The sequence below is a fragment of the Fringilla coelebs genome, assembly GCF_963513975.1.
Source record: "Fringilla coelebs genome assembly, chromosome: 1".
NCBI lineage: Eukaryota > Metazoa > Chordata > Aves > Passeriformes > Fringillidae > Fringilla > Fringilla coelebs.
This window is the reverse complement of record NC_140028.1, coordinates 130,674,608-130,699,361: the sequence shown is the minus strand read 5'-3', so window position 1 is coordinate 130,699,361 and position 24,754 is coordinate 130,674,608. Positions and strand designations below refer to the sequence as shown.

Sequence of the window (24,754 nt, the reverse complement as noted above, 5' to 3'; positions counted from 1 at the left end):
CACGTATTTCTGGATTTAGCAGTTTAGGAAAAAGCAAGTAGTGAAAGAGTAATTTAACATAGTACTGAAAGTTGAATTTGGGGGGTGATTTTGTGTTATCAACCCCATAAACACATCATTTTGCCTTTGTAGAGGTAACTTCTGGGCTTTCTCTCCATTGCTGGCGATCTTGCTCTTTTGTTTATCCTAACCCTGGGTGGTTTGGCTTCTCTGAAGTTGCTATATCAGTTCTGGACTGGCCTGCAGAGGTCACAGAAACATGCAGTTTTTATCTGTTAGTTGTCTTTGGTGTGCTAGTCAGAAATGATGTGAAAAGTGCGAGTGGAGATTTTTCTTTTATTTTGCAAATATTTGTAGGATTCATTGTTGGAATTTGTGTACAAAAATTCTAAACCTGAACTTGCTATCTCATCCTACTTACTAGTTCTGTTGAAGCTTCTGATTGAAAAATAACTTGATAAACTTAAGCTAGATGTTACATAAATGTAAAATAACCTAAGCTAGTAACAAATATCACATCAGCAAACTTTTGATCCAGTCTGTATCATTCTAGCCAAGAAATTGAATAGAATTTATGTCAGTTATATTTCAGTTTTGCTGTGTGGATGTCTGTAACTTAATATTAAATTGTATACAACTTACCTGAAGAGGAAAATACCAAATGTTGCCAAGTGACCAGTGGGGAAGTAAATCCACTAGGAAAAGGCATAATGTCTATTTATATATTGAGAAAGCTTAGCTTCACTTAATTAATTTCTGATGCTTTTCAGTCTACAGGCTTAGAGCATTTGAATATGTCCTTCTCCATTTTATTAAATCTTTGTGTAAGTACACAGAAAATATATTTAAAGCATTAGAGAGTATGTGTAAAATAAGTTTGCCCAGACTTCCCTGTAAATAGTGGGGGTTTTAATGAACAAATTGGTTCTGTTGTTAAATATTGGCTATAGAAATTTTATTTTAATGTAATGCAGGAGAGTTGTCTTGAACAGTTCTACAGTTTAGTGATGGAGTGGTTGGTTTTGCTGCTGCCTAGGAAAGGGGTGGAACCAGCCCCCTAACTTCCAAGTTTGCAAGGAATTTTTTGTTTGGCAAAGTAGTCCAGATACATAAAATTATATAATTATAAAATGTGATTGTACTGCTGGTAGGCAGCTGTGCAGGGTAAGTTATGCAAAATACCTACAATCACTCTGTTTTGTCACAATTTTATCATGAAAAGCTTAATGTACTGTAAGGTTGGAGGACTTCTTACACTGATGTTCTAATGATAGATGTGATTTTTGACCAATTTGATTCTCAAAATCTCTTGCTTGTTGAAAGTGATTCATGATGAACTCACAGCTTTGGAGGTGCAAATTGCCACCAACTGTAGAAGTCTTGGCTGCTTTGTACTGTTACAGCTTATTCTTTAGAATTCATTTGAGCACAGTCATAAGTCTACTATAGCACATGTTCTGGCTTGAACACATCAAAGAAGCAGCAGTGATTTTCACTTCTATTGAAATACATTTGTTTTTTTAAAATAGGCATTATCTCTATGCTGTTCATAGAATTCTCATTATAAAATTGTATCCATCCTTCTTATGATGAGCTCTTCTCAGTATAAGCTTGCAACCTCTCCATTTTAAGTTTTATGCATCTTGGCAAGAAAAGATATACTAGCGTGTTCTTCATATTTTGAGCAACTTAATAGGTTATAATTTTTAATTATGCTCCTGACTAAATTCTGAATTGTAGGATATGGCATGTCTTCCAGTGTAGCACATAATGCACTGAGAAGCAAGTTTCATTAGAAACACCTTACACCTTTTTGCTTTAAAAGTTATTGTGCCGCCGCAAGTCTGGCAAACCTGCGGTAGCTGCTAGAAAATTCCTTTGAGACTTTTCATTCAAGTTTTATAGAATTCTGTAACCAGGTCATTTGTCTGAGGGGAAAAAACCAGAAAGAACAAGTTAAAAAAAGAAGTAAGGTTTATATGAAATCCAAACACAGATGAGGACTTTTCATTTAATTATTTGTGAAACTGGGTTTCTCATCCTTGTCTGAACTCTTAAAGTTCCATGAAAGAAAGCAATGGCAGAAAGGTCATGGATGGCTGTTAGTAAGATTTCAGGGAGACTGAGTTGGAATGTAGGTTATTCAGATCTCTGAAGATTCCTTGCACAAGAGAATAATGACAAAGTTGAAGCTCTTTTTCTGCCTCTACCTTTATACTGTGCTGATTTGATAGAGGATACTTTGTCAAATGCAGTGGTTTGGAAGATAATATGTAGAGGCACAGATCTAGAAGCTCTCAGAGAGCTTGTCTTTCCTTGAGATGTTCATCTGCCTTGGATGCTGCATTTCTCAACCTGTAGGGTTGTGACCTCAGGGATGAAGCAAGTAAGAGCAGGAGAGATTTCTTTCTTGGTGCTAAAATGAAACTTTGAAATGCATTAGCAGAATGAAGCAAGCAACTCCCATTACCTAGTTTATTATTTGGCTTTTGCTAAAGAGAGTTAAAAAGGAAGAAAAATGAAGAAAACAGGGAAAGGAATGAAGTAGATTTTTTTTTAATGAGGGAAATGTTCTGAAAGAAAGAGCCAAACTAATTTACCATTCTAGTTTTGAATTATTTCTTGCAAAGCACTTTTAAAACATCTGCTGAAGCTAATGTGAGAGTGGCATTGATTTATTCATGACCATGCAACATGCATGCTGCTTCATTGCAATGAAGGTTGTCATCACACCAGACAAAAGATAACTGCAAAAAAACTTTCCACCTGCAAATGTGTATATTTCACAAAGATGATTACATGACCTATCCCCTTAGTCTTTTAATTTAAAAAGTGCTCTTCAGCATTTATGTGAAGAGCATGTATGTGAAAGGTCTGAGTAGCTGGGCTTAAGTCATATACTGTCAGTTACATGACCAGATCTCACCCACAGCCGTGTTTTTGCTGCAGTCCCTGCTTGTAAGAGGACAGGTTTTTTTTGGTTTTTTTTTTAGTTTCAGTCTGATGATGATAACTGTGAAAGAATCAAGAGGCTTGCTAGGGACAGGCAAAGCAGCCTAAAGGAACTGGGTAGAACCTTTTTTTCAAGGCATGGAGTTGTTTACAATTTATTTTCTTAAAAACCTTACTGACAGCCTCAGAATCTAGCAAGAATAGGCATTTTGTTGTCAAGTCTCTCAAGATTTCTCACACTTGAACTTGGCAGTGGGAAGACTTACTGCATTTATGGATATGCCTTTGAGTACTCCATGAGGAGGGGGAGTTTTGGAGGATAGAATAAAATTATAAACCTGTAAACTCAGAAATACATAATATACTATTCTCACAAAACCACTAATAATACATTTATGGAAAGAAAACTGTATAAACTAGCACTGGCACATGTAGCCATCTGTTGGAGCAGGAGGCTGATATGGAAAATGGATTGAAAATATTTTTTTAATCTTTATTTTTAAATCCTGTTCATATGGTTACAGAGGAGGATAGACAACAGATACAAGTGGGTAACTAAGTAAAAGAGTATAAAAACCACCTGTCACAATTTCTTGGGAGTGTTTATGTTCAGACACTTTCTCCACCGCCTTTCTGGTTACCAAGGCATCCTTGGCTCGTGCCTGGCACTGGAAGCTGCCTCTCCCACACTGATATCTCTACTGATCCTCAACTGTGCCCTCCTGTTTGGTTTTTTGGAGGAGTGGCCCTCCTACCTTTGGATGCAGCCAGTCTGGACCCAGGTTAATGGAAGCAGCAGCCTGGTTGCAATTTCAGGAAGGGCTTGCGTGGCACATTGTGTTACGTACCAGTGTGACAAATGTGAACACTGTGCAAGTAAAAGGAGAAATTTATTTGCCAGGCTTTATTACTAACACAGTTACTGCATGTTGGGGCAGCAGTACAGAAATAGAGCAAAATGCCCCTTTAGATCAGCTCCGTTGCGTTTCTGTCTCTTTTCATGAGCGTTAGAGGCTGTCAGGACTTTGGTGTGACCTTTATCTGAGACCCTGTCCTTAGGTGACTCCTCCTCACATCTCTTGTCACAGAACAGGGTTTTGCTTTGAGGACATATGTAGGCTTTTATAGACCTAAAATCTATTTAGGTCTAATCCAGACTCTCTTGAAAACTGGACCTTTTTTCTCAGCAAGGAGAGGAATATCAGCTTGAATGGATTAGAAACTCACTTTTCTGAAGCTAGGCTGTGCTATGAACAGAAAAAAAAAAAATTAGAAATGCTCAGCTTCTCCTTACCACATTGAGGGCACCTAAAATAATTTTTTATAATTCCTTATTTCACGATTGAGCTTGCTTCAGAAATTATGCTGATATTTAGATGTCAAGTTAGCAGAATAAAAATTTTCTATATTGCAGCTCTTGGTGTGTTGGTGCTGAAGGGAAAGAATTGTGTAACCAGTTTTAACTTCTAGTTTAAAATATTATTTTTCTTGATGTAGGTAAAAATGTTTTCAGATTTTTATGCAACTGGGATTCCTACCCCAGGTTTGATCAGTTGGTCTTTCTGTGAGAGTGACTTTTTTCTCACTTGGCAATTCAGCACAGACATTTAATCAGCTCATTGAGTTCAGTCTTTCAGACAAACACAGAGAATTAATGTCAGAGCTTCTAGTTCAAAAATTCTCCCATCTGGCACTTCAGTGACCTTTTTATATTCGCCTTCTTCCATATGACAATGACAGTTGGTTTAACATCAGCTTTGACTTTGGGAATAAAACGGCCATTTTGGGCGAGTGCCTTTGAGACGGGCTGTGGGAGGTGTATGAGTAAGTTTGTGGTAGGTACAGCAAGGAGCATACCATATCCCCAGATACCATTTCCAGTCCCTGAGCTCTGTTTTCAGTTGCATTTGCTAGCAATCTCTGTAGCCAATTAAAGTTAAATAAATATTACCCAAGAATATGAATTACAGTTCTGGGACACAGAGAGAGGCCATCAGGAGAGGAAAAGAAGTGTCATATTTTATAACCATTTTTTCCTTGCATCTTCCTTCCCTTCTACCACCTCCCTATTTTTTTTTTTTAGCTCCATCTTACTCAAGTTCTCTTTCAGCTTCTTTCAGCTGTGCCCATCAGATGTTCAAACCTAAGGGCTGGTGTAGGTGATTAGAGGGAGGGGTGAGTGTGTTCAAGGACCTCTTTCAAGTATGAGCCTGATTGCACTGGTAGCTCTGGTATGAGCTGGCTGGTGATGTCGTGCAGCATTACATGCTCTACTTCCCCTTTCACAATTTTATCCGCTCCTTATCTTATCTCTCGCTCTTCATGGATCTTTTCCCGTATTGTAGAGTTCTCACCAACTGAGCTCTCTCTTCTCAACCTGTGCATGTTTCTGCTGGTGGGTGCAGCAGTCATTTGCTGGCCCTCTCTTGGGGGAGGATGGAGAGTGCTACCAGATGGGCTGAGAAGAAGCAGGCAAGTCTTTTGTTTATAATGAGAAAGAGCCTCCCTATTGCTTTGTTCTGCAAAGAGAATGAATCTGCAGATAGCTGCATTTTTATTTTGAACAAAGCTGCTTATAATACTCCAGAACATTCCCAAACTGTGTTTTATAAGTAGCAAATGTCAAATTCCAGGGATGCCAAAATCTGCAGATGACTTGTGTTCTCAATTGCCATGGTACCAAAGCATGATAGAAAATAACATGCTTATAAAAGGTAATAAAAACTTGTATCCAGATAGGATTTTTCCAGTGAAAATTAATGGCAGACTTACTTTCTAAGCAATTCAGCTGTTGAATCAGTAGCCACCTAACCATATTTTTTAATACCTCTCTCAGCTAAATGCAACTGCTAAGTCTTATTGTCTGTAATAATGAGATTGTTGCACTATTTCCAGTGGGTTTTTGGGTCTACAAATTATAATCTATACCTTCATAACTTTTCACTTTAAAAAGCCCAAGTGCTTTACAAATTTAATTAGCTCTCCCAGTTTCTGCTTGTGACAGGGGCAGGATCACTGTTGTGAACAGAAAAATGGAATTGTGGAGAGGTTAAGTTACTTCCTTACCTCACATTACTCAGTAATTTTAATTTTTGTTTTTTTGCTGCATGCTAGATCTTGGATTTCCCTGTATCTGGTCCATTCATACTACATCTCCTGGAATGGTTCAAATGGATTTCAGATATTTCCTTCAGATTTTTCAGTAGCAGCTTTGGATGTCCACTCTGGTGTTTACCCAGCCAGTGACTTTCCCCCCGATTTACACAGTGGCAATAGGCAATAACCAATAGAAAATAGTAGATGGTTGGTCATCCAGTGCATACGGACTTATGCAAAATATCAAAAAAATTACCAAAGTAAGCATTTGTAGTGTTAAATGTAAGAATTAAAACCCAGCTATAATACATCTTCCTGAAAGGTGTGATGAGCTCCAGAGCAGGGTGTCTTTACCCTTTACAAGCATTTAAAACTTTTTTTTCCTCTGTATGGTAGGATGTCTGACCTGCTCTGCCAGAATTGGTTGTTCTTTGTTACTGAGGAAATCTCTATCATATGAATAAATTCCACTGATATGGGGCAGTCTATATTCTACTAAGTACCTGAACAGGTGATTAATTCCTGGTCATTCATGACTGTTTTAAAATTCATGAACTGTAAGACTATAAATTACTTATATGGTTTAAGTGATCAGTCTCACTCCTTCAATGCTATACGACTTTAAACACTAAATGAATTAGTCAAGCAACCTTTAATTTTGAGAATCCTGTTTCTTTGGGACCTCTTAATTTTGGTGACAGTGATGAAGTGAAAAAATCTTGCATTGAAACTGTATCACAATAACTACATCTGATACACCATTTATTATTTTCACATTAATCCCAAATGCAGATTAAGGAGTACTGCTTGAAATGAGATTTAAGGTGATTCAAAGAGGCATCTTTATTTAGAAATTGTTCTATGAATGATTATACTGATTTTTATTTATTTAATGGGGCTTATTATGGAGCTTTACACATAGAGCAAAATTACTCTTGTGATTTCAGTCTCTTAACTTCAGCAGTATTCTTTATGGGAAAAATATGGCTAAATGTTGACATTATATTTTGAGATGTGGTTAAGAACCATGATGCTAGGTTGGAGGCTTCAGCCCCATGGTCCATACTGACCTAATGATGACTAAGGTTCTTTATCCTAAAACAGCCTTGGGATCCTCTCAAATTGACTAGGAGGCTGGGCAGGAGGAGCAGGGAGCACGTCCGCGCTGTGTTGTTGTCATAGATTGTCCTCAGATTCTGATCTGCAACTAAGAAAGTTACAAAGTATAAACTATGTTGTGCTTTTTGGGGGTTCGAACATGAGGAGCTCTTTCTTGAATATTCTGACTCTTTTTACCTTAAATAAATAAAAAAAACCACAGATGAACACTAAAATAACTTTTAATATCAAGCTGCACTAACCTTTGTGGTGCTGTGTTTTATTTTGCTTTACATTGCCAGAATCTGTGATAGCTCAAGTAATTACTGAAACTGACATGAATATTCTGATTTTCTAGATAAATCTTCCTTTTGTGTCTCCTTTTAAATGTAGACAAGAGCTCTTGGGGGCTGCAAAGTGGCTGTGCTGTAGGTTTTAAGTGGCCAAATGTCTCATCATGATATCTCGTTTTGTCTTAAGTTTTTCAGTTGAGACTAAGTAAATAATTGTGAGCAAATTTTAAAAGTAGGTTTATTTCAGTAATTAGAGTATGGAGAATGTATATAGTTTGGCAGCAGAATGTTGGGACAACTTGGGGAAGTAAAATTATGTATTGACATTAAGGATCCATATGTGAAAATGGGCAGGATGCTCATGGAGAGGTGCTTCTCTTGAAGCACACCTGGGTGGTTGACAGGGATCTTTTTTCCAAGATCTGAAAATTAGATTTGGGATCAGGGACTCTCAGCTATTAATAGTGTTGCCTCACTGATTAGGAGTAGAAATAGTTATTGCTATTTTCTGGATTAAATCCTACAAGATACCAAGTGCCTGGGCAGTTTCTGAGGGCTGCTTTGGAAGTGTTATTCCAAAGAGTAACTTCAAACACAAAAAATTATTTTCTGCAGGACCACTCTGTTTTTGGTGTAGAAAAGAAAATCTCCTTAAAGGGAGACTGGTATTGGAGTCTTGTATAGCCTTTTCAGGATTTTCATCTTAGAATCAAAGCCAAGACTTTGGGGATGAATGTTCTACAGGTGAAATTTTCTAGTGTGAATACCATACATATAATTCCCACTGTTTTGTCTTACTTTTTTCCTATCTAATTTTTTTTTATTTTTTATATCATCTGCTCCTTGTCTCGGCCTCTCTCCTGCCATTTTTGCCAACATCCATTTTTCACTGTGGTCCTCTGAGGTACTGAGATTCTTGTGAGGTGGGAACCTCAGGGACAAAGCAGCTATTTCCTCCCTAATTTCTCATGTCTGGGGCCACCTACCATGCCCAAAGTCGGAAGTGGTGAATAGTCCAGTGAATTCCATGAGCCTTTTATATCTGATATGAGGTTTGGAAGGATAGTAATATTTTCTTATCTATTGACTATGGAACAATCCATACATGATGCAGGTATTTTTGTCTATTCCCTGTTACACATGTAATAATTTATGGCTGTTACATGTATTAAGTTGATTGGTTTATTTTAGAATTCTGTTTCCTGTAGAGTTAAAGCATAAATGAGGATCCCATACCTCTGTTCCTCATAATTACGGGATCTGCTGGCAAAAATACCCCATCTGAAAGCGATAAGTGTGGTTCCATTGCCCTACTTTTAAAAGCCATATAGTTTTGGAAATAGTTTATCCCTCAGAAAATTTCACCTTGAATGTAGTTTGTGGTGGGAGAAGCACAAAATCATGGCAGTAAGTCCTGAAGGGGAAAGAATCACTACAAACATTGACATACCTTAATGTTTACTTACATGATTACTTGTTTGAAAGAAATGACAATTAAAACTGCTTAATGACTTATGCAATTGGCTTGACAGAGGTTTCTTTAAGTGCACAGTATATTAATACTGAAAGTTTCTTCTTGATAACATTTCATAAATCATAGTTGTCATCTCGCGTATGACAGAGCAAGGTGTCACTTGTATTGTCTCTACATACATTTGAGGTCAGTACTTTTAATAGTTAAGGTGCCATTGAATATCACATCTTCATGTAGCACCAGTTTTTCACTCTGGTGGCATTTACAGCATCTCAGTGAGTGTTACACTGGGCTACACTGTTATACCTATGGCATTGCATAGCTAGGAGGGCTAATGAAACCTAGATATTGACTTCCTATGTGTAATGGCTTGTTTCACTTTGTTTTTTATTCTGATAACTGTAGCTAAATTAGATATTCAAAAAAATCATCCAGTTTTGGGGCTGCATTGGAAAAAGAGTTTCCATAACTTTCTGGATTGTCATCTTAATTGAGGTGACTAGGGTTGTTCTGTGTGTAAAAGAATAGTGCCCATCTGAAGAACCTATGACTTCTGTGGATAGAACAAATGAAATGAGGTGCAAAGAAAAGTCTGGTCCTAGACGAGGCAGAATGTACTGAAGGGGAAAGTCTTGGTATCCCAGAGGATCACCCAGGAGCATCCAAAAGATTCTGAAAATGAACCGGTGTTCTTTATGATAAATACTGTGCTTTAACTGGAAAATGGTCCTTAATTCTTATATGCAAAAATAAGTATGGAAATGAGAAGGTGTGCTAGGCTTCTCCTGACTACCAGCGAGGAGCTACCAGGTGGTAGACACTGGTTTGCAAGTCTAATGCCTTCTGATGCTAAGTATTTGTACATATCCTTTGGGAAATTGAAATTTGTAAGCAGCATTTATGCTGTACAAAGGAAAAATATATTTCAAAGGCTGAATTAGAGTAAAAATATTCAAATCCATAATGTTCACAAAGGTGGTGTGGTCAAGCTGGTGAAATCTATGATCATTTTTATGCAGAGGAAGATTTCCAGAATAAGTTATGTTCCTGTTTCCCTTAGCAAATTGTTGCTTTTTTGCACAATAAGCACTACAGAATAAGTTGTACCCTTGGCTGGAGCACAGGAGCAGCTGGTCAGCACTCCTGCTGGCCAGGGGCAAAATCTGCTCTACTGTGGTAGCTTAACCTTGCTGATGGAGGGAAACCTGAAACCACCCATGAGTTTGTGTCCTTAAGCTGGTTACAGCCAGTACCCAGTGCTGACCTTTAAGACCTGTTCTTTCAGATTTTACAGAACAGAGTCTCAGACTGAAGTTGGCCTGTCAATGGACTTGGCCTATCAATGGCAGAATGTAAAACAAATGCTTAAAAATTGTTTCTCTACGGTGTTTTATAGGCAGGTTAGGCAGTTTGGAAATGTGTACCCTGCAACAGCAGTGTAAGCTTAGCTTTGCTGGCTTCAACAGTGCACAGCAGCCATTTGGAGGGAATGCTTTGTTTCTGCCAAGGAAATATTGATATGGGTGAGAGAGAAGTGATGAATGAAACCCCTTGTCAGCTCTGGCAGGAGATGTGCTGCAGTTGCAGAACAGGCAGATGGGCTGGGTGAGCAGCCTCTACTTTGGCATGTCTGCAGTCCTGAGGCTTTGCCACAGGTGACAGCCTGTGCATCCACCAAGGTGTTTGACTTCTGAGTGGGGAGCTGGTTGGTTGGGGAGCCCGTCTTGGTTTTAGGCATTTGTAAGTTAGAAATTGGCTATTATAAGATGATGATGGGGATTTTTATCCTACTCCAGATTCAGTCAGGTGGCCTGAAGACTAAAGCGCCTCCCTTCAAAATCTAATTCCAAACTATTACTGCTTCCAGTCAAGACAATAGTAAGGCAGACCTACACATGGAGATTTTCTAGTGGAAAAAGAAAACAGAGGCAGCATTCCTGGCATTATTATCTATAGTATGTTTATAGCTGTGTATTCCAAATATTTTCATCTGCTACAGGCGCCTTGTTAACCTGAAAGGAAGACAAGTACTGCTTTGGAACTTTTTGTCCCTATCTCCTGCCCCTGTTTTCTAGAACATGGGTTTCAAATGCCAACAAATACTGATTACTGATTTATTTGTGTCCGTGTTGATTAAGCAACAAGGAAGTGCTGCTGTATTAACAGTGATTCCAATTTGCATTATTTTAAAACATCTTTGTTGGTAGCAAGCATTGCAAGAACATGGAGATGACAGTGGGAAGTATGTGGATACATGTCTGTGCATATGAGTGGTTTTAAGGAAAAGAAACCAATTAGTTTTACAAGAAGACCAATTAAAAACTTTGTGCTGCAGCTGTTTATCTTTTCTCTCTGAAGTAGCAGACCAAAATTACGTAATTGTCTTAATTTAGGCCTGAAGAAAGAATTATCATTTGGAAAGAAGGGGGATTTTTCCTTTTCTCAAGGAAGATATAACTTGCTGAAGTTCTAGTCTTTGAGAAATTGCTTTAGTGAGAAGAAATGCAAACCCTTGTAATGCCTGGTTTGTGACAGTAGTGATGTCCTTCATTAGAGTTGACCTGGTATATGATCATTTGGCCAGATGGCGCAGTGCAGGAAGCATACTTTAAATTTTTAATGTAGAAATCTTTCATCTACTGTTACAGTGGATCATAAAAAAAAAAAGTGCCAAACTCCACAAGGTACAGTCACCCAGTATTTCTATAAACAATTGGAGTAAGTTGGATTTCAAGGCATAAAATGCCTCTGGGAAAATGGCAAAGAATAGTTTATTTGAGAAGCTTTTAGAGATGCTTTGCCTTAGGAAGGAAGACTCCTGATTTAATGTTTTATTTTTTTCTTTTTATATTAACTGTTTTAGGATAAGTTTTCAATAATTAGTATAGATTATAGGTGCTTGAAGGGAGTAATAAATTGTTTTTATATGAGCAGTTCAATTGACAGCAAATTAACACTGACTATCCTTAAACACATGCAAATGTCATGGAAAAAGTACATTGTAGGCTACTTTGATTGTCTTACAGTTTTGGGAGTCTCTTGGGTCTGCTTGCATCACACTTCATAACTTTTCCCTGTAGCCTGAAAGCTGAAACTATTTCTTTTCTTTCCAAGTGAAAAGTCAAGTCTCTTATGGGTGAAAACAGAAACTGAGGCCTCAAACACAACCCCTCACCAACAGTGTAATTTAAAAAAAAAGTCATATGTATTGAAATGAAAACCAGAAATGTACATGACTGGAGTATCTAAAGGTGCTGGTCTGCTCATTTAGTTCTTTTGAACAAACCATAGCACATTTTGATAGCTCAAGTTGCAAGTGGCAGTCTTTAGAGCTTGGCAGAGTCATACTTCACAGTAACAAAGAATTGAACTTCTGTGCTTTAGTGTGCCATTAAGCTGCAGTCTCACGTTTCAGTGCCCGGGAATTGATTTACTGATTTGATTTTCTGAGACATATGGTGATAATAATAATAACACTGTATAAGCATTATTTAAAAATACCATAATATACCGGTATTGAATCTTTGGAAAGCCAGCACCAGCCAGTGCACATACAAACTACCATCATTTATTTTAGTTCAGTCTCATCCAATTTTGAACAAATGGAAATCAATATTGCTTGTGGATATCTGTGGCTAGATTGGAGAGAGGAGTGGCACTGTTGCCAAGAACACATTGTACAAGAAAGCACAAATGTATGAATTTATGTATGTCCTTCTTTTGCTGTCCTTTTCCGGGATCTTTCAGTACATTGTACAAAGATGGGCTTTTTATAGTTATTATTGTGATGTGAGTGTCCCCTATGTAAAATGCATGTGTTGTTTTCCATTTTAACATAGAAATAGAAAGTGAATGCTTATAAAATTCAGTGCCTTTTTTGATGCTGGCTGGTGCATGGAATGATATCGACTTTAGGCCTGTTAGAGTCAACAAATGATGTTTTTTCTTTTCAGATATGTGTCACAAAGATGTCTACACGGAACTGCCAGGGAATGGATTCAGTGATCAAACCTCTGGATACAATTCCTGAGGATAAAAAAGTTCGGGTTCAGAGGACACAGAGTAGTTTTGATCCATTTGAGAAGCCAACTAATCAAGTGAAGAGGGTTCATTCAGAGAACAACGCTTGCATTAACTTCAAAACTTCATCTGCAGGGAAGGAATCACCTAAAGTCAGGCGGCACTCCAGCCCCAGCTCTGTAAGTGCACTGATCCCTCTGCATGTGCTAAGTGGTGGAACTAGAGGAACTAAATATTTTCTTGCTTAAGAAGGGATTGTTTACATGGAAGCAACAAAGAAAAAGGTCATAGCTGCTATTAAATGTGTTTTTCCATATATATTTGCAGTGTTATTAATGAAATAGGATCAGAAAGTAGAACTTGAAAAAGAATATAACTTATGAAATTCCTTTCGCATGTTGTTTAGGGTGTCTTACAGGATTTCTAAGCATTTTCCTCTCCTAATCCTGGTGTGTCATTACAGCTGCTATAGTGTTTATGCAGCAAATTTGGCAGAGGATTGCTTATTTGTGAAGAGGAATACTTTCCCATGAAGTTTAAGAAACCACATGAATTGTCTTTTTGATTTTTAGATTTCGGTTTTAGAGAAACAAATCAGATTTGACTGATTTTGTTTACATTTTATAATTCTCTTTTTAAAATTAAGTAGTAAAAAAACATTCATTTCCCTGTCAGAAACTCTGTGAGAGAGGGAAGAGAAAAAAATAACAGTGAAGGGTTTGGCAACACATCATAGTAGTTTTATTTTCAAGTATTTTGAAAGAAACTAGATAAATAAAATGTCATGTCTTTAATGGGTAATGCCCAGAACAGATTTCCCCCAAAAGACCTTCAAAATTATTGAAAAACTATTTCTGTTACGCTTTGGGAAGAAAAATCCATAATAATGTGACCTTTGAGTTGAAAACTACAGATCTGAAGTAGAATGGATGTAACACTTCAAATCTTATTTGGTGGGAAAAAATTTAAAAGGTTGATTGCCTCTTTTTTTCTTTTCTTTCTTTTCTTTGTTTTGCTCTATCTTCTGGTGATCTTATGTCCTCCCTACAGAAGTTTGACTGAAGCCTGTCAGACTTCTGACAGAAATGGCAGGAGATTAATTTTCTGTGGATGAGCTGTGTTTAACCCATGTGAATTTGGCGGGTAGGATGTCACCCCTCCAGGGGACTGTCCTTTTTAGAAAAGGTTACATTTTAAAATGTAACCATCTGTAGCAAAAACAAATTTGCTTTTTTTTACCATTACTTGGCATTATGTAGCTGCTGCCAAAGATGTCTCCAGTGTATTCCATCTGGGTCCATGACAAGATCGAGTTTACTATAAAACTTTTACAATCATTAAAAATGGAGGAATCTATTTGCACTGTGCTTACTTGTTTGTGATGCCTGATTATTTTTTGGCATGACAACTATTAATTTAAATGACTCCTTTTTGGAAAATCTTAAGTGTTTCATGGTATTAACTCACTCCTCATCTCTGCTGTTCCTCTTAGGCACTATTAATAATTTCTGTTAATATTTTTTACATTCTTCTGTTAACACTGAAGGGTTTCAGTTGCTTTGTTTCCAGAATTTTGAAGCAGTTGTTTTTGAAACTGTTTTTGCTATCTTGTTCTTTTCCAGAGGGCTTGGCACTCTACTGCATCCATACAATCTCCTATGATCCCAGTATTTTCTTATGTAAATGACATTAATGCTTCCTCTACTAGTATGCTGCTGCTTAGAGCCCTAGCTAAACATATGCTTTTTGTAATCTTCATCCATGGTGACTCCCACAGACTTGCGGGATGCAGGAGGTGCAAAGGAATTTCTTGAAATGCAATTCTTATTTCTCAACTTCCTGTAATTCTCTCTGATTTTTATGGCTCTATTTGGTGGACTCAGTTCTTCCTTTTGCTTGGAAGCATTGTTAGTAATTTTTGACTTTTCCTCACGAGGAAGAGCACGTGGAATAATGGAAGTGTTCATGCAAATGAAGAGGAAAGAGCAGTTCACAGCAAAGGGTGGTGTTAGCCCTCTGCTGATCAGGTCACACCTGAGTTCAGCCATGCAAGGCAGAGACAAGATCAAGATGCTTTATTCCAATTCCCAGCACCTGAATACATGGCTTCAGGCAGTAGATGCCCTGATGCACATTTTATTGAGTGATACCCGTGTGGTTAGTTGCAGAAATGTATCATTCTGTGGTTTTGAATTATACTTGAATTAATGAAGAGTTTAGGGTTGTCTAGCAGATGCCCCTGCTACTTGCTCTTCTGATCATTACATCTTTTTCTTCCAAGTCAGCTGCATGTTCTCCCTTACTGAATTCATACTTGGTTCTCTGGAAATTCTCCTCTTGTATAGGTTATACCAGTCTGAACAAGCATTTCAGTTTCTGTAAATATTCTTGAACATGCTATGCCCTCTGGGTCATATGGGCTACAGCTGTGGAGTTATTTTTCAGTTTTGGCCCTGCTTTCTGTAAGCTTTATTTTAACACATTCTGATAGAGTTATGCTACCTTCAATTTTCTCTTTCTGTGTTTGATTAGTAGAGGAACTGAATTAGACTTCCATTTAGTCTTTTCTTTTCATCATTTGAAGTCCTCTGTAGCCATCAGGTGTGGAAATGATGTCTTACAGAAGGTACATGGCCAAGGCTTGCAGTCTCCATATCACTCACTGCTTCTGCTCAGATAAGTCTTTTATTTGTCTCAGAAAAATAACATTTTTCAAGATGTGACCTGAAAGACCTTGTTTATGATGCCCTGGGGTGTCAGTTTCAGTTTTGATTAATCTCAGCAGCTTTATCACCTCCCTGACAGGTATCAGTTTCAGCGTTTGGTAAAGATTACAAAATACTCTGCAGGTGGTGTGTTGCCCATTTTGTGTTGTCCGTACCTTTGAAATGCACTGCACTTTGTGATGAGAAAGATGAAACACACACAGAGGTTTGGGGAAGCTGGAGCTCCATGATCCTCACACAGATTGTCACTTGGAAAATAAATCTCTTGCTTTTGAGCTAGAAATATTTTTCTGCAGTTAATGTCACACCTCGCTGCAACCTGGTAGAATTCCTGTTTGGTTAATTAGTGTAGTATTGCACAGACAGAATTTCAACTGTTTGTTTGTTCTTGTACTACAATTTATTTTTTTTAAATTTTTACACTGAGAATCTTTCTACCTTCTCTACTTACTTTGAACATAAGAAAACATCTGTGGGAGTGATTTTCAAACTGCTTATGCTGATTGTAATTGTTTGTTGTTGGATGAATTTTCCAGCCAAACAGTATTATTCCTTTATCACAACAGAGTAGTGGGTGACCTGGAGGTAGTGAAGTAGGCATTTTCCTACCTGTGCTTTGGCTGTCAGCCACTGTTAGAAGGGAATTTGGCTTGACAAATCTTCATCCCAACACAATGTGTGTTGTGTGTGTATATATATAAAATATACATATATAGTTGTGCATACTTATCCATCTCTCTCTCTCTCCCTGTGTCTATATCTATATTTCTAAATATCTCCTGCAGAGTCCTTCGTCTGAGGCAAGAAAATGCTTTTCTTTTCTCCTTAAATGAAGAAAAGGTAATACTGCATAATAAATTAGACAAAACAAAAAAATCACAACTGAAAAGCAAACATGTGCTGCTCTTCCCCAAACAGCTGGTTTTAAAGGGTGGCTTGACTCCAATTATCTCAAAATTTTATTGGAGATCCCTACTCTTTAGAGACACGATCAAACTCTCCAGTGCAAGGTAAAGTTTTGGTGTATTCAGAGGACACATTTTATACACTAAAATAGTACTTTTGCACCATATATAAATAGAATATTGCGAGCTGTAAAAAGTAGTCATCTAATCAAGAGTTAGTTATGTAGTGATACACATTAGTTTGTTCTCCTTGAAAAGCTTAAGCTCCTTGGAGGTGAATTTAAATGTCATGCAAAGGTATATATTCCTATCCATCAGTTACTTTTTAAAAACAAAATCAAGCAAAACACTAATGTTCTACTAACTCAGATAAATGTAAACCCCCCCCAAATATTCAAATAAAAATAATTGCAATAAGCAATGCTTTACTGCACTGACTGTACTCTTTTTGGTAGAGCAGCCTTTCTTCTGTTTCTGTAACTTTTATTAATTTTCAGTCCTGATACATGCAACTTCCCTCCAAAAAGTACAAGCAAAAAAGCATGAGTCCTATAATGTTCCTACTGATCCTGTTAGCACATCTAAAATAAAAAATCTAGCTTTAAAATAGACACTCATGTCAGGATTTTCCCCAGAAGTTAGGCATCGTTTCTGTCTGCCCAAATAAACACTTGCTGTGCCAATCTTGTCTCTCTTCCTCTTCAGATGCAGGCAAGCTTCTCCAGTTAGGAACCTGTTAATGACTAGGGGAGCTGCATCCTTCCTGGTTGATGTGTTTTATGGGGGTAGGATAATTTCAGAGCTCGGTGTAGAGAGCGGAGTGTTCTTTAGTGGCACAAAGGAAGAGTTAATAATTGTTAACCTAAAGGAAACTCTCTAGATGAAAAGGCAGATAAAATGTGGCAGTTGAGCCAGCTCCTGTGCTCTAATAGCCTGGAGAAAAAGTGAAGAGCTTTAAAAACTGCACCCTTCACAGAGAGCTCTATGGGTTGCTTCAGCCCAGGTTGCTCTTAATTTATGGCTGTGTGTTAAAAGGTTAGGAAGATGCAAGCAGCAGAATGGCATCAGAGAGTGGGAGAATGGAGGCTGAGGCTTGGTTTGAGTGCTTGAACATTTTTATCCCTTGAACATTGCCCTAGAAAACAGTCCCACTTTCAAGATATGGTCAAATTGGCAGGTTGGATACAACCTGCAATTAGTGTGAAAACTGCATCTGGTTTTGTGAAAGAAGGTCTACTCTTCTGACAAAGACAAAATGGTTAAAAAGTAATTACTATCTGCCATTCTTGTGAATTAATCTCAATTGAACTTCTTGGCCTGTGTTCTTCTTTCAAGTTTTTCTAGCAATCAATTTATTTCTTTTGAGGTGTATAACAAAGCAGATATTCACTTTTGATTTTCTATAATTTACAGAGGTCTTGTGAAAATAATATTTTTTCTCTTGATGGTAGTTTTATATTGAAGTTTAATATCCCCCAGTTAAAAAAAAAAAGAGAAAAAGATCTATTTAAAACTTAGACTCGGGAGTGTGGCAGTTAGTGTGACATTCACAAGCTGTTCTGCAGTTATGAAAAATGCATGAGAACATAACCCACACAGCTTCTATAGGAATAGTCAGGTGATTTTCAGTGTAATTTTCCATTAAAGCCTTCTTTATTACATAGATTTTGAAAAATTCTGAGAAGTGTTCACGTGGCAATGTAGCGCAAGGATTCACACTGCAAGACCTTGTTTTAAACCTATTATCTCTCCTACAGGCTGCATCAATGAAACAGCCATTTGAAACTATGTGGTCAGAAAACACAGTTTCTTCTCATTTCTTTTTTCCTTTGTTATTTTTAATACTCTCACGTCAGTTTGAACTACTAGCTTCTTCTATTTCTGTACTCAACATTTTGGCATACTCTTTCTATCCTTGTTACTATAATCTCTATTTCCTTAACCAGAGGGGAAAAAATATCTAATCTTGGTTACTGCAAGCCATGCTGCTAAAAATGCTCACTTCTGTGCTCAGTGGTGCTCTTAGACTAATCTAGCACTGGGAAAAATGTAGGCTTATAATAAGAAAGCTACCTAATGAAAATTATTTTCAAGGAAAGTGAAATGTGAAGGCAGACAAGTAAAATTCCCTGTGAGTTTCCTGAGGGGAAAGATCTGTGTTGTTCTGTGCTCCAGTTGCCCGTGTCCTCTTGGGGTTATCATGATCTACCACAACCTGTGCTGACTTTCACGGTGACCTGGGACTATGCTCTTCAGAGGCATGAGGATCTGTGCTCCCTTTTGTCTCAGTAATTCATTTAGCTTTCCCATTTGATTTCTTGAAAGATTTCTCCCGAGTGTACAAGTTCACTTTGTAGTGAGTTTTCCGGTTGTATCAATTTCTTGCTGCCTGGTTATTACTGCCTATTTAACTTTTTGCTTTTAGGTAGTTCAGTCTTGTCACCTATGCACCTAGGTGTTGGGGTTTTTTTCTCAGCTTTGTAAGTTGGGGGTTTTTTTGGTAGCAAATGAGGAGTTCTAACATGGAGCAACGGGCTTCTTTAAGCCTAAGTAGTCCCAATGATGTTTAGTACATAGAAAGGTTGCCAAGAACTGGAAAAGGCTGCTCAGGAAAGTGACTGAGTCACAATCCCTGGAGATATTTAAAAGATATGTGTAGATGTGGTGCTTGGGGACATATGTGCTGGGCTTGGCAGTGTTAGGGTTAGAGTTGGACTTGGTCATCTTTAAAATCTTTTCAAACCTAAATAATTCTGTGATTCTCTGTTGGTGTTTAGAGGGGTAAAAAGCAGTAAGAAGGAGCAAGAGGAATGGCAAAATAATAGCTGTAGAAGTATTGTAAGGTTAGATCCTCAAAGAGAAGCTTTGGAAAAACTTACCAAAATACATGTGTTCAGCTAAAACCAGTACTCTTTTCCATTGAGGAATATTGTCTGGGTCAAATTGGGGGATTGCAGCAGTTATGTAAAATACAGGGAATTTCTTGTGAGTCTGCTGCTTGTCATGTCTGTCAGTGGCTGATGCAAGCACGTCTGATGTGCTCTGGATATGTCTCACTCACTGTGAGTATTTCAGTCAACCACATCCCAGGCAGAGTAAGGGACTCCTGTGATTTAACAAACACAAATCTGTGTATATACATTCCCATGTATGTTACCAGAAGGAATAAAATAGTTTGGAAGAAGAAATTGTACTAAAAAGTGGATTTTCTAGATTTGACTTTAATATTAGCATTTAATGAAAAAGCCACCAACCTTGCTGTAACAAATAATATTTTTTAAACAGAAATGGTTGAAAAGGATAAGCTAATGTGGAGAAATCTGAATAATGAAATTCATATCTGTGAAGCTGAAAAAATACCCATATTATCGAGGGACTGTAATAATATAGGAAAGTAGGCTGAAATGGTTATAGTTTTCAGCAGTCATGTGGAATTTCAAATTATTTAGATTCCTTTATTTTGATTCCTTTAAGCCTAAAACTTAAGTTTTGAAAAGTTATCCATTTTTGCAATATTTTGCAATTATGTCTGTCTTTGCCTCCTTTATAGTCCAGAAATAAAAGGAAATATAAGTGTTAGACCTTCTTAATTTCATAGGCAATTTGTAATTAAGAGTTTTAATTAATGTATGAGATTCTGTTTTTAAAAAATGGAGCAAGTTCTGGGGAAATGGTAAAGCTGTCCCTTCATTGTCTAAAATGATTGCAATATGATGAGTGTTTTGACATTTCATTAAGAAGTATCATACAAGTTATTTATTTTATTATATATATTCTTTTTTGCCTCAGAATTTATGGAATTTTTTTTTTAATAAAATGGTTCTGGGCTTGTACCCAGCATGAGCAGGCACTGGATAAGGGGTGGGGGCTGCATGGGGAGGGTTCTCAGGGCTCTCCTTGTACCCTCAGGAGTGAACTGTCCTCCCAGTCCAGCCAAGGCCAGCTTTTAGTTTTGCCTGTTCTTGGTGAGGATGCAGCACTTCCAGGGGGAGAATGAGTCAAAAGTCAGGACTTTGAGTCTGTGCTTCTGGCAGCTGGACTACCGAGAAATGAGCTTGAGGTTGTAGGAATGATTATTGTTGATGATTTACTGTGTGGTAATGGATTAAAGGCATCCTGTTTCCTATCAAGATCTTAGGGCTTTACAAGTTGTTGTGACCTTTAGATTATGGTTTCCAGAGGTAGAGAATAAAAGCAAATCTCAGTGTGAAAATAAGAATGGATGTGAAACACATGTGTGCACCCCATCCTTTCTCTGTCTCGTTATGAGGAAGCCAACAGTGAACTATTCACTGTTAACTAGGGCAGCATTTCCACTCCAAACAAAGCTCCTCACTGTGTGTTCATTGCAGCCTGCAGTTTGGGAAATACTTTGCACTCCCTCTTCATTATATGCAAGGCATTTAAACATCTAACCACTTTTTTTCTGAAGTTTTTTAATGTTGCATTAGGCCATAATTGGATAGCTAAATGAGTAGTCTACTTGAATAAATATTTTAGTCACCTCTATTAGTGACATCTGTAATAGAACTGTGATTAAAAAAATCCTAATTTTTATTTTAACCAGGCAGAATGCCTTTTTAAGCGTAGATTGGAAACCAAGAATACTACTGCCTTATCTATAATGAAGTGCTCCGAATAATGTAGCAGGAAAAAGATTTGAGAGTTTCCTTATGACAAATTTGTGAAAATCTACTAATACTGAGGAATTGGATAGAAAATAATAATAGGTTGTTCTTTGAATTGGAGAGAGGTGGAAGGGCTCAATTTTGCAAGCATATATATGTATGCCCTTATGCCATTGAATAGAAAGCTGGAATGTTGATAGCAAAAAAAAGGTGTATAGTTGCCAAACTGACAGAATTTTTGCATAGGGCAAATGAAGATTAGTTGAATAAAGAGAACATTTGTGTTTTCTGGCTAATGGTTAATAGGATGTGGTGGACAAGTATTGAGGCATCAAATCAGCTTACCTGTGATGCCTCTGCCTATTTAAATAGAAGCAATTTTTAGGGTCAGTTGATTTAAAACTTTCAATCATGGCTTAGCAAGAGTTTACACACAGATGTTTGTTTCCTTTCAAAAAGCTGATACAAGGGTACTTTTTGTAAATCAGACGTAAGGTACCATGTGTACAGCTGCACGTGGCTCATCCCAGCTGAATTCAACCTTAACCATGCTGGGTTTGCTTGTCTGCTTTTCTGTGTAGCATTTAACAAGAGCATTATCAAATCAGTCACTGTGTGTGGTTTAATGCTGACTCTCCCAACTTTCTTTGTGATCTTTTGGTTGGTTTAGGACAGGAAGGATATCTGAGTGTGGCAGTCTAAAACATATGTAGGTGTTGCTAGGGGCAGCTGCAGGTCAGTGTATGGCAGTGTCCATCTGATCTTGGAGAATAAATAAAATTCTGTTTACTTTCAGACACCTGGAAAATGGGGAAATGTGGGAAAACAGGACGCACTTCAAAAAAGTCAAACATTTTCTCAGAATTTCAGAATGGAAAGTTTTAATGTCGGGTGAATTTCTGTTTTTGCAGAGTTGATTTATTCTCTGTTAGGACTGTGTAAAAGGGGGGCAAGTATCAGTCTGTCACAAAGGCCAGCTGAGCTATCTGGCCCTTTGAGCAAGAATCATTCCTTAGCTTGGTTCAGTTTTAGACTCCTCACTTAGGCTGCAAACATTAAGGATACAGGACTTTTATCAACTATGTAGAATTTACATTAAAGTATGATATGATTATATCCACATCTGAAGACTCTAACCATAACTAAGAAGATGACATCATTAAAGATGCTTTCCTGTAGCATTTTTCCCACTCTCTGAACAATGAGTGATTTAATGGGACATTGACTTCTTAGAGCAATATTTTTAGATGGGCTTTAATTTAGAAAAATAAGAAAGAAAAAAAAAGATTAAACAGCTTCACTAGTCTGATTTTGTAGGGCAGATTCAGGATGCTGTTTGGATCTCTAAACATAGACAAGATGCTTTAGTTGTTAATGGTCTGTTTTCCTCTGTGAAGTGATATATGTGAAAAATACAACCCTCTCTTTGATTAAGAAAAAATCTTTTTGATAGTTCCAGTGATGTAACTGTATGGTTGATATTAGCAACTACCATCTGGGTTGTTGAAAAAAATTAATTTTTTTTTTTTTTTTTTTTGGTTACTGAAAACTGGCATGTCTATGAGCCTTGATAACAATATTTGGTCTCTAAAGGTTGAGTCAAAGCAGTTAATGTTATGGGTGCAATGCTGAAAGGTTTTCTTTGTTGTTTTGTTTAGCCTACAAGCCCTAAGTTTGGAAAAGCAGACTCATATGAAAAACTGGAAAAACTAGGGGAAGGGTCCTATGCTACAGTATACAAAGGAAAAAGCAAGTAAGTGGTGTTTTCTTTTCATTCAATTTTGTGTGTAAATAAAGATAAGCAGAAAGTGTGAACTGATGTTGCTGATCATATGCATAGATCTCTGTGAATCAAAGGGCTACTGAGTGCCCTGTGCTCTGGGGAAAGGGGCTGAGACCATATTGCACAGGGAGCATGTTGCATACACCAGAACACTGTGAGGTTAATCTGATGTGTTCTTTGCACTTCAATGTCGTACTGCTTCTTTGGTATCTGTACCAAATTAATTTCCGGGGTAAAAGCAAAATACGCTGTCAGGTAGAGTTTGCTCTGAGAGCAATGCTGAATATATGTGGTAAGTTGTTCATTTTTGTTTATCATGATTTAAAAACGTTAATAAAACAGCATGAAGGGAATGAATGGAATTTTGGACTACTCTAGGTTTAGTTTGTTTACAATAGTTTATTTACACTTGTTGCTACTACTCTACCTCAAAATAATCTACTTTATATGTCACATATTTTTTCAGCCACTTTAATGTTATTGCATTTAATGTTGTTGCAGTTTTTTAACCCCAAATACCCTAAGTGCTTTTATATTGCATAAAATAACTCAGTAAACACACTTAAAATATACTTTTTCAGCCAGTGCTTCCATTCAGAGCTATCCATTGTGAAGCAGAGTGTCTTGTGCCATTTGACATACTTAATAAAGTTTTCATAATCAGATTTCCAATAATAACAAAGGAGTTGGGAAAGAGGGATTTGGTACTTATGATATCTTTATTTTAAAATCTTTGGTTAGTCAATGATACATGAGACAACACTGCCATTCCAGCAGAGAATACCATGATGGTCATGGGACAGAATAACTACTTAAAAAAAGAAAATATGTCCTAATATTTTCCTAACATTTTGGTTAGGTATTGAAAATTATCATTTTTCACTGAATATTTGTAATAAATTAAAATGAGAGTTCCCTCATCTGTCAATAGCTTGCTTAGGTATTGACAAGTATAATGACAGCTGATTGGAATAAAAACATGTTCTAAATGTAGAAGAAATATTCACACTTCTGCCATGCCACTGCAGGTATTGTCTTTCGTTGGCAGCTTTCTTCAAGGAAAGGCTATTGCTTTGTGCTGCTAATGGCTCAGTTATGCATTACCATAAGTTCCAGACATTATACATGTGTAAGGTTTTTATTGGGGTCTATGTAATATGAGAAAACAGTATAGATTTCAGCTTGTGCCTAATTACTAAAATCCTTTAGTAAAATCACAGTGAGTATCTGATGACAGTCAGTCCATATGTCTCTGCTTTCAGTAAGACTGAAGTAAGGCAACAGAATCCCTGGATGTCCTGTCAGTCAGTGGAACAAACTGAAATTTAAAAACAAAGAAAAACCCTTCCCTGAAGCTATTGCATTCATAGTGAACATGTTATAAATGTAGATTGCTTAGAAATACTCATTTTAGTAGAGTTGCCTGCAAATCTGAAAGATATACTTCAATGATTTTAATGGCACTTGAATAATAAATTGGAATTACTGGGCACACTGCATTCTCTATTACAAACAGCTCGCTCTGAATAAGTAGTGAGAGTTATAACAATTATGTATGACTTTGTCCTGTTGCCTTGTAACATCTTCTGCAAGGTCTTTAAAATGTGTTCTGACAAAAAGTATGTGCAACTCGAGTGTGGATGAGAATTCATATGCAGAGAGTATTTCTACTGTTATAGTAGTATTCTTTCACCTGTTTGAATTTGACTTTTTTTTTCTGCTGAGAATTGAATAATTTCCATATTATCCAGCACTGTTGAGATTCAGTACCTCCAGTCC

The 24,754-nt window shown here is 37.2% G+C and overlaps 1 protein-coding gene across 2 annotated transcripts in view; it reads left to right on the top strand.

The window, feature by feature from the left end:
• CDK14 (cyclin dependent kinase 14) overlaps positions 1-24,754 on the top strand; it is a 310,575-nt gene that overhangs the window by 70,538 nt on the left and 215,283 nt on the right. For both annotated transcript variants that reach the window (XM_084221582.1, XM_084221583.1), the window contains 2 exons: positions 12,867-13,112; positions 22,851-22,945. In XM_084221582.1, the coding sequence (XP_084077708.1) occupies positions 12,867-13,112; positions 22,851-22,945 (341 nt within the window). The remainder of the gene's footprint in view (positions 1-12,866; positions 13,113-22,850; positions 22,946-24,754) is intronic.